Below are 9,826 nucleotides of genomic sequence, written 5' to 3'. Positions count from 1 at the left end.
GGTATAGAGCAGGTAGCCTGGTGGTTAGAGCAGGTAGCCTAGTGGTTAGACAGGTAGCCTAGTGGTTAGAGACAGGTAGCCTAGTGGTTAGAGCAGGTAGCCCGGTGGTTAGAGCAGGTAGCCCGGTGGTTAGAGCAGGTAGCCCAGTGGTTAGAGCAGGTAGCCCAGTGGTTAGAGCAGGTAGCCCAGTGGTTAGAGCAGGTAGCCTAGTGGTTAGAGCAGATAGTCTAGTGGTTAGAGCATTGGACTAGTAACCGAAAGGTTGCTGGATCTATACCTCGATTTGACAAGGTAAAAATCTGTCCTTCTGCCCCTGAACAAGGCAGTTAACCCTCTGTTTCTCGGGAAGCTGTAAATTAGAATGTATTCTTAAGTGTCTTTCCTAGTTAAATAAAGGTTACAGTTGAAAGTGTCCTCCTGTATCTGTGCAGGACTGAGTCTGATAAGCTTTTTAATATGATTATAAAAGTGTGATTACTGTGTGTTTGTGTGTAGGATCGGCTCTGTGACAGTAACAGATCAGTATCAGTATCTTGACATGATGCCGGGAAACGAAGATGCCTTCTCCAGAGAACCCTTCATAGTCCGCCTTCACACCCGCAAGACAGGTAGCACTGCTGTTATAATACTGTTATGAGCTGTCATAGGGGTGTTACAAACAGTAGTCAAATGTCATTACAGGTCAATTGGAGTAAAACAATTGGGTTGAGAACATCATGAGATAGAATTAAACAGACATGACATCACACAACACATGGAGTCTTGTCTTTTCCGCCTCTCTCTCTTAAATTACGTACATGGTCAAAGTACACATATAACAAAACATGATGGGACCAACAGCAATAATAATAGTAGTAGTGGAAATGGGATTACCATTAACAACAACTACAACAACAATATTAATGAGAATAATGATAGATTAAATCAATCTGTCTGTCTCTCTGTCTCTTTAACTCTCTGTCTGTCTCTTTAACTCTCTTTCTCTGTCTCTCTGTCTCTTTAACTCAGGTAGTAGTCAGGTATTCTGCCACTGTGTAATCTCTGTTTAGGGCCAAATAGCATTCTAGTTTGCGCTGTTTTTTTGTTAATTCTTTCCAATGTGTCAAGTAATAATCTTTTTTGTTTTCTCATGATTTGGTTGGGTCTAATTGTGTTGCTGTCCTGGGGCTCTGTGGGGTCTGTTTGTGTTTGTGATCAGAGCCCCAGGACCAGCTTGCTTAGGGGACTCTTCTCCAGGTTCATCTCTCTGTAGGTGATGGCTTTGTTATGGAAGGTTTGGAATCGCTTCCTTTTAGGTGGTTGTAGAATTTAACATCTCTTTTCTGGATTTTGATCATTAACGGGTATCGGCCTAATTCTGCTCTGCATGCATTATTTGGTGTTTTACGTTGTACACTGAGGATATTTTTGCAGAATTTTGCATGCAGTCTCAATTTGGTTTTGTAAATTCTTGGTTGGTGAGCGGACTCCAGACCTGACAATCATAAAGGGCAATGGGTTCTACAACTGATTCAAGTAGTTTTAGCCAGATCCTAATTGATATGTCAACTTTTATTTTCCTTTTGATGGAATAGAAGGCCCTCCCTGCCTCTCTCTGTCTCTCCCCTCTCTCTGTGTCTCTGTCTCTCTCTCCCTCTCTCTCTCTCTCCCCCTCTCTCTATGTATCTCTCTCTGTCTTTCTCTCTCCCTCTCTCCCTCCCTGCCTCTCCCCAAGTCTCTCCGTCTGTCTCTCTCTATCTCCATCTCTCTCCCTCCCTAAAATGATAAATACCCATACATACATACACAAAAATACCAACATGCAAGCTTAAGCTTCAAAGATGCATACACATTCAATGATACACACGCACAAACACACTTTTTCTGTGTCTCTCTCACTCTCTGTCTCTCTGTATCTCTCTCACTCTCTGTCTCTCTCTCCCTGCCTCTCTCTCTCTCTCACTCTCTGTATCTCTCTCTCACACCATCTCTCTGTCTCATCCTCTCTCTCTCATCCCCTCTCTCTCACACACCATCTCTCTGTCTCATCCTCTCTCTCTCTCTCACACCATCTCTCGGTCTCATTCTCTCTCTCTCACACCATCTCTGTCTCATCCTCTCTATCTCTCTCTCTCTCTCTCTCTCTCTCTCACACCATCTCTCTGTCTCATTCTCTCCAGCCATACGGGACTTTGTGTTAGTACCCCAGCACACCACTCCCACCAACGCTACTAAAGAGATCGATGCCCTCTACGATGTCTTCCTGGATGTCAAGAAGAAATGGAAGACAGAGGTAACAGTGTTTCTGTGGCCAGAACTCAGTCCAATCATGCTTTGTGTCTCAATGCACCATTTAAAAAGACATTTCAGATTGGGACATATACACCGCTTACCATCAATGCTCCACAAACATTACATTTAAAACAGCCTTACAAGCGTGATCAGATTTAATCCCGGGCTGTGCATGTTTTACTTTACTGTGTGTCATGGTTGTCACCTGGTTAGGGCTGTATCACCTATTACTGCCACACTGGCCGTCACTAGACTGACAGTCACGGTAACTGTCGTTAGTAGCCTACCAGACTGGTTAACGGTCAGACTCTAACGGCCGGTACTCAGCACTCTATTATCCTTCTAATAACTCACATCGATGGAAATTCAATCATAAAATCAACCCTTCATGAGAGCCCTGGCATTCAGAGTTTGAGCAGAATAGGTTCACCTGTTGCACAGCGAGAGCCAGCTCCTCATAGCTGGATGATGCATGTTATTAAATAAGTGTTCCTGTTGCGCAACATTTCTATAGGCTATGCAATTGCGTGAGAAAACAGAGTTGATGGCCTCTATTAAAAAGAGGAGGATCCCATCTTTCTATAGGCTAGGCCTGAGGAGGATCCCATCAGCTTTCTATAGGCTAGGCCTGAGGAGGATCAGCTTTCTATAGGCTAGGCCTGAGGAGGATCAGCTTTCTATAGGCTAGGCCTGAGGAGGATCAGCTTTCTATTGGCTAGGCCTGAGGAGGATCAGCTTTTCTTAGGCTAGGCTGAGGAGGATCAGCTTTCTATTGGCTAGGTGGAGATCAGCTTTCTATAGGCTAGGCCTGAGGAGGATCAGCTTTCTATAGGCTAGGCCTGAGGAGGATCAGCTTTCTATAGGCTAGGCCTGAGGAGGATCAGCTTTCTATAGGCTAGGCCCGCTATATTTATTTCTCAACGTTCCTAATATGAAGCACATTGATCTCTTTTCAACTGGAGCAACTTACCTGGCTGGCATGAAAATGAACCGCGGGAACAGCATCCTCCTCTCGCTATTCAAATGTTGGAATGGGCTCATTGGGAAAGGGCTTGAAAGTCAGCATTTCACCGTAAAGTATACACCTGTTGTATTCGACGCATGTGACCAATATTTTTGCATACGGATTAAAGGTTTTCCCCCCCTGTTCCAACAGGTGCATGGTAGTGGCCAAATCTAAATTCACGTATATTATTTACTATATGTAAAAACAAGCTTAAATTGAGAATAGTCTGAATAGTGTGAATATTATTATTGAATGATGCCCAGCACGTGCATTTTTTTTCGACATTTTCAAATCATAATTACATGCACACAGTATGTTTTGATGAAGTTTGTATCTCAATTAAGGTGGCCAAATAACTCCAAATGCAATAGGACTAGGACCCCTGGAACAGGGTTAGGGTTAGGATTAAGATGGGCAAAAGAACTCAAAATCAGAACAACAGTTTTCAGCTGTGCTAACATAATTGCAAAAGGGTTTTCTAATGATCAATTAGCCCTTTTAAAATGATGAACTTGGATTAGCTAACACAACGTGCCTTTGGAACACAGGAGTGATGGTTGCTGATAATGGACCTCTGTACGCCAATGTAGATATTCCATAAAACATCTGCCGTTTCCAGCTACAATAGTCATTTACAACATTAACAATGTCTACACTGTATTTCTGATCAATTTGATGTTATTTTAATGGACAAAAAATTAGCTTTTCTTTAAAAAACAAGGACATTTCTAAGTGACTCCAAACTTTTGAACGGTAGTGTATATTACCCACAGGAGGCCTTTTGGTAGGCCGTCATTGTAAATAAAAATGTGTTCTTAACTGACTTGCCTAGATAAATAAAGGTCAAATAAATAAATCAATCCTAGGGGATTTTAACTGTGTGTGTGTGTGTGTGTGCGTGTAGATGGTGATGTTCCTAGGGGATTTTAACGCTGACTGTGGCTATTTGGCCAAGAAGAACAGGCAGCATGTACGTCTCTATAGTAACCAGGCCTTCCTGTGGCTGATAGGAGACACAGAGGACACCACCGTTAGACAAACCACCACCTGTGCCTACGACAGGTACGTCTGTGTGTGTGAGCGCTTTGAAGGCTGTCCAGTGCACTGGTCTACAATGCGCCTTTGATTGAATACCCAACCTGTGTGTTACCCCTGTGTGTTACCCCTGTGTGTTACCCCTGTGTGTTAACCCTGTGTGTTACCCCTGTGTGTTACCCCTGTGTGTTACCCCTGTGTGGTAACCCTGTGTGTGTTGTAGGATCGTGGTCCACGGGGAAGCATTTGCAAAAGCCATCGTGCCCCAGTCCGCACAACCTTTCAACTTCGCCCAAGAATACGGCCTCACAGAGGAACAGGTAACACACCCACAGAGTCAATTCAACAGCTAACACACCCACAGAGTCAATTCAACAGGTAACACACCCACAGAGTCAATTCAACAGGTAACACACCCACAGAGTCAATTCAACAGCTAACACACCCACAGAGTCAATTCAACAGCTAACACACGACACCCAAGAGTCATTCAACAGCTACACACGCCAGCAAGTCAATTCAACAGGATAACACACCCACAGAGTCAATTCAAACAGGCAACACCCACAGAGTCAATTCAACAGGCAACACACCCAGCAAGAGTCAATTCAACAGCAACACACACAGATCTCACAGTAGACACCTCACGAGTTTCATCAACGAAGGACCACAGGTCACAACGCAACCACACAGAGTCAAATTCAACGCAAACCAGGTCAATCAGGCAACACACGCCACAGCTCATGACCACCAGGTCTCACACACAACCCAGTCATTCAACAAGGCAACACACCACAGAGTCAAATTCAACAGGCCAACACACGCACAGAGTCAATTCAAGACAAGCTTAACACCCCACAGGTATCAGCTACACACCCAAATATTCAAGCTAACAACAAATATTCGCAGCTTAACAACCGAGTATTCAACAGCTAACACACCCACAGAGTCATTCAGCAGGTAACACACCCAAGAGTCAATTATCAGACACTCCCTCTTAACACACTCACGAGATCACATATTCAACAGCTTAATACACCCAAGTTATTTCAGGATGTGTCATCTGAAATTCAGTGTGATGTGGCACTGTAGTTTGTGTGTTTTATGTGTTGTCTTTCTCCAGGCCCTGGACGTCAGTGACCACTACCAAGTGGAGGTATGGAAGTTTGAAGCGCGGGTCAGACATTTGAGCAGGACCACACCTTCTGATCATCCTCATGGTTCCTACTATCTCACACCATGAACCTGTGGCATTAGTCCAGGGTCGGCTTTATACTGCAGAACTGACATTCAGACAACTAGCATTGCATCAAACTCATAACTGCTTGTGATCCACGCTCAAAGCATCAGACTAGAGTTATTTTCTGGTCACCTCAATCAGATCATTGTGTTAGACTGTACTTAATCGAAGTTGTACTGTACCTGTGTGTCACTCTGGAACAATGATGTTGGGAACATATGTTGTGTGGATTTGGACAAGATAGGTCTATGTAATCAGACAAATTATGGAGAAACCTATTCATAGATGGGATAGTTTTAGCCTCTCACGAGCTGTTGTAGGTTTCTCATGATCGAGCCGAAAGGTTGCAGGGCATTTGAGAGATTCCAATGTCTGAAATTGGGACTCTAGAGTCGTATGGATTGTTTCAGGACTTGTGTGCCAGGTAGGCATCATGCACATCTGTGGGTGGGCTCCTGGTTAGCATGTAGTGGAACAGATATGCCACACCATCTCGCGCGTGGAGCCAGTGGGGGCTATGTGATGCCTCATCAGCTGATGAGTTTTGATATTTCCTCGGCAACTCTATGGGGTCTGTGGTGTTGATTAGCTGTTTAGCAGACTCTAGAATGCTTCCTCAGGAGCCGTTTGCCGTCTCGATCGTCACAATGTGACCGAGAGTAGCCGGATGTGGAGGTGTTCTTTTGGGCCTGGCGTGGTTACACTCGTGGTGTGGCTGGTTGTTAGTCTCGTGGTTGGGAACTTACTGGACAATACCTTGAGTCGCGCGTGTAGAGAACGACTGTGTTGGACCTGCGGTCTTGAAAGTTGTAGGGCTGGTTGTGTGTTGGGGATGGCCCTGGTATGTGCACATTATTCGAATCTATGCTCTGGGCTAGTGTCGCAGCTTGGCAGTGTTTGGACTTGACTCTGCGTGTTCAGGCAGGTGCGTGCTGAATTTTGGTGGGTTCACTCCTTCCAAATTATCGTGTGAGCACATTGTCTGTGGCATGTGTCTTGTTTGATCTATTTACGACTGCACACCTTCATTTTAGAGTGGCTTATGGTTGTATTGGTTCTCCTGTCATGATCTATCATAGGTGGTGCACCTGTTGATACATATGGATGGTACTGCTTTGCTTTTAGGATCAGCTCTGCTCTGGAGTTATGCGGACATTACCTGTATGGCATGGATTAAGTGGTTGGCTGAAAAGGAGCACAATGTCGCTTTCTATCGACAGGTGCATTGTGGAGGAACTATATGTTGTGCAACAACATTTGTAAAGGTTAGGAAAAGCCTTTCTGTTTGTGTGGTTTGCAGTATGAAATTCTGGATTTGCTGGGTGTGGGTCTATACTTTATCTTGGAGCTCGATGTGACAGTGTTGTACCAGAAGGAAAGTGGTACAATGATTTGACTTGCCGTTGTTGTTGTGGGTGTTGTTGCATTGTTGTCCAGCTTAGCATAATCCTATGTTCTAACACCTGTAGCAGGCTGTAGGGATCGTGGGGCGTCCGGACTAAGTCTGTTTGAGGTCGAGTTGGGAACAACGCTCTCGTTGGCTGGTTAAGTCTGGTGCTGTGACGTGTAGTGTGTGGTGTTGTTGTTGTGGGAGAACTCTATATGACTTCTAGTTCGAATATCAAAACAGACAAAGTGAAAAACCTGCCTGTGTGCCCTTGAGCAAGGCACTTACCCTAATTTGCTCCAGCACAGTACTTCTATGACTGACCCTGTAAACATATCTCACCTATCCGATGTATGTAACAATAAACCATGTTTTTTGCTGTCACATTCAATCAAACACCTATTTCAGTAGTTCCATAGTACCTCATAGCTCAATGAAATCACAGAATGTCCTTTAAAACCCTACTACTACCTGAATGATCAGGAAACGTGTGAGCACACACGGCGCCACTAGTTTGAAACGGACACTACAGGTTTGATGGAATTCTAGCCGGGTTTCAGGAGTCTGAACACCAAAAGCCTTAATCACGTCAGCCATTAATACCAGGATATTTACTGTGTATGTTTCTATGTATGGAAATATATTTTTACACTGCACTAGTAGTAGTACACTGCACTGCAATGTAGTATGGATGTATAGACTCTGGAACAGGAGTCATGACTACTACTAGTATGGATGTATAGACTCTGGAGACATGACTACTACTAGTATGGATGTATAGACTTTGAGACATGACTACTACTAGTATGGATGTATAGACTCTGGAGCCATGACTACTACTAGTATGAATGTATAGACTCTGGAGCCACTGACTACTACTAGTATGGATGTATAGACTCTGGAGACATGACTACTACTAGTATGGATGTATAGACTCTGAGCATGACTACTACTAGTATGGATGTATAGACTCTGGAGACATGACTACTACTAGTATGGATGTATAGACTCTGGAGCCATGACTATACTAGTATGAATGTATAGACTCAGGAGCCAGGACTACTACTAGTATGGATGTATAGACTCTGGAGCCATGACTACTACTAGTATGGATGTATAGACTCTGGAGCAGGAGACATGACTACTACTAGTATGGATGTATAGACTCTGGAGCCATGACTACTACTAGTATGGATGTATAGACTCTGGAGCAGGATCCATGACTACTACTAGTATGGATGTATAGACTCTGGAGCCATGACTACTATAGTATGGATGTATAGACTCTGGAGCAATGACTACTACTAGTATGGATGTATAGACTCTGGAGACATGACTACTACTAGTATGAATGTATAGACTCTGGAACAGGAGTCATGACTACTACTAGTATGGATGTATAGACTCTGGAACAGGAGCCATGACTACTACTAGTATGGATGTATAGACTCTGGAGCCATGACTACTACTAGTATGGATGTATAGACTCTGGAGCAGGAGCCATGACTACTACTAGTATGGATGTATAGACTCTGGAGACATGACTACTACTAGTATGGATGTATAGACTCTGGAGCCATGACTACTACTAGTATGGATGTATAGACTCTGGAGCCATGACTACTACTAGTATGGATGTATAGACTCTGGAACAGGAGCCATGACTACTACTAGTATGGATGTATAGACTCTGGAGCCATGACTACTACTAGTATGGATGTATAGACTCTGGAGCAGGAGCCATGACTACTACTAGTATGGATGTATAGACTCTGGAGCCATGACTACTACTAGTATGGATGTATAGACTCTGGAGCAGGAGCCATGACTAACTAGTATGGATGTATAGACTCTGGAGCCATGACTACTACTAGTATGGATGTGTAGACTCTGGAGGCCATGACTACTACTAGTATGGATGTATAGACTCTGGAACAGGAGCCATGACTACTACTAGTATGGATGTATAGACTCTGGAGCCATGACTACTACTAGTATGGATGTATAGACTCTGGAGCAGGAGCCATGACTACTACTAGTATGGATGTATAGACTCTGGAGCCATGCTACTACTAGTATGGATGTATAGACTCTGGAACAGGAGCCATGACTACTACTAGTATGGATGTATAGACTCTGGAGCAGGAGCCATGACTACTACTAGTATGGATGTATAGACTCTGGAGACATGACTACTACTAGTATGGATGTATAGACTCTGGAGCCATGACTACTACTAGTATGGATGTATAGACTCTGGAGCCATGACTACTACTAGTATGGATGTATAGACTCTGGAGCCATGACTACTACTAGTATGGATGTATAGACTCTGGAGCAGGAGCCATGACTACTACTAGTATGGATGTATAGACTCTGGAGCAGGATCCATGACTACTACTAGTATGAATGTATAGACTCTGGAGCCATGACTACTACTGGTATGGATGTATAGACTCTGAGCCATGACTACTACTAGTATGGATGTATAGACTCTGGAGACATGACTACTATAGTATGGGATGTATAGACTCTGGAGCCATGACTACTACTAGTATGGATGTATAGACTCTGGAGCCATGACTACTACTAGTATGAATGTATAGACTCTGGAGCAGGAGCCATGACTACTACTAGTATGGATGTATAGACTCTGGAGCCATGACTACTACTAGTATGGATTGTATAGACTCTGGAGCAGGAGCCATGACTACTACTAGTATGGATGTATAGACTCTGGAGCAGGATCCATGACTACTACTAGTATGAAATGTATAGACTCTGGAGCCATGACTACTACTAGTATGAATGTATAGACTCTGGAGCATGACTACTACTAGTATGGATGTATAGACTCTGGAGCCATGACTACTACTAGTATGGATGT

General features: G+C 43.8%; 2 protein-coding genes across 4 annotated transcripts in view; both read left to right on the top strand.

Annotated features, from left to right (window-relative positions):
• LOC111955477 (deoxyribonuclease gamma-like) overlaps window positions 1-5,555 on the top strand; it is a 13,530-nt gene extending 7,975 nt beyond the window's left edge. Inside the window, 5 exon segments of the mRNA XM_070436347.1 lie at window positions 496-608; window positions 2,160-2,272; window positions 4,182-4,339; window positions 4,536-4,632; window positions 5,436-5,555. Coding sequence (XP_070292448.1) covers window positions 496-608; window positions 2,160-2,272; window positions 4,182-4,339; window positions 4,536-4,632; window positions 5,436-5,555 — 601 coding nt within the window.
• The window catches only part of LOC111982232 (muscarinic acetylcholine receptor M2-like), a 452,193-nt gene that overhangs the window by 358,283 nt on the left and 84,084 nt on the right, over window positions 1-9,826 (top strand). The gene's annotated exons all lie outside the window — the stretch shown is intronic.

The sequence above is a fragment of the Salvelinus sp. IW2-2015 genome, linkage group LG3 (assembly GCF_002910315.2).
Source record: "Salvelinus sp. IW2-2015 linkage group LG3, ASM291031v2, whole genome shotgun sequence".
Taxonomy (NCBI): Eukaryota; Metazoa; Chordata; class Actinopteri; order Salmoniformes; family Salmonidae; genus Salvelinus; species Salvelinus sp. IW2-2015.
This window is presented reverse-complemented; position numbering and strand designations above follow the sequence as displayed.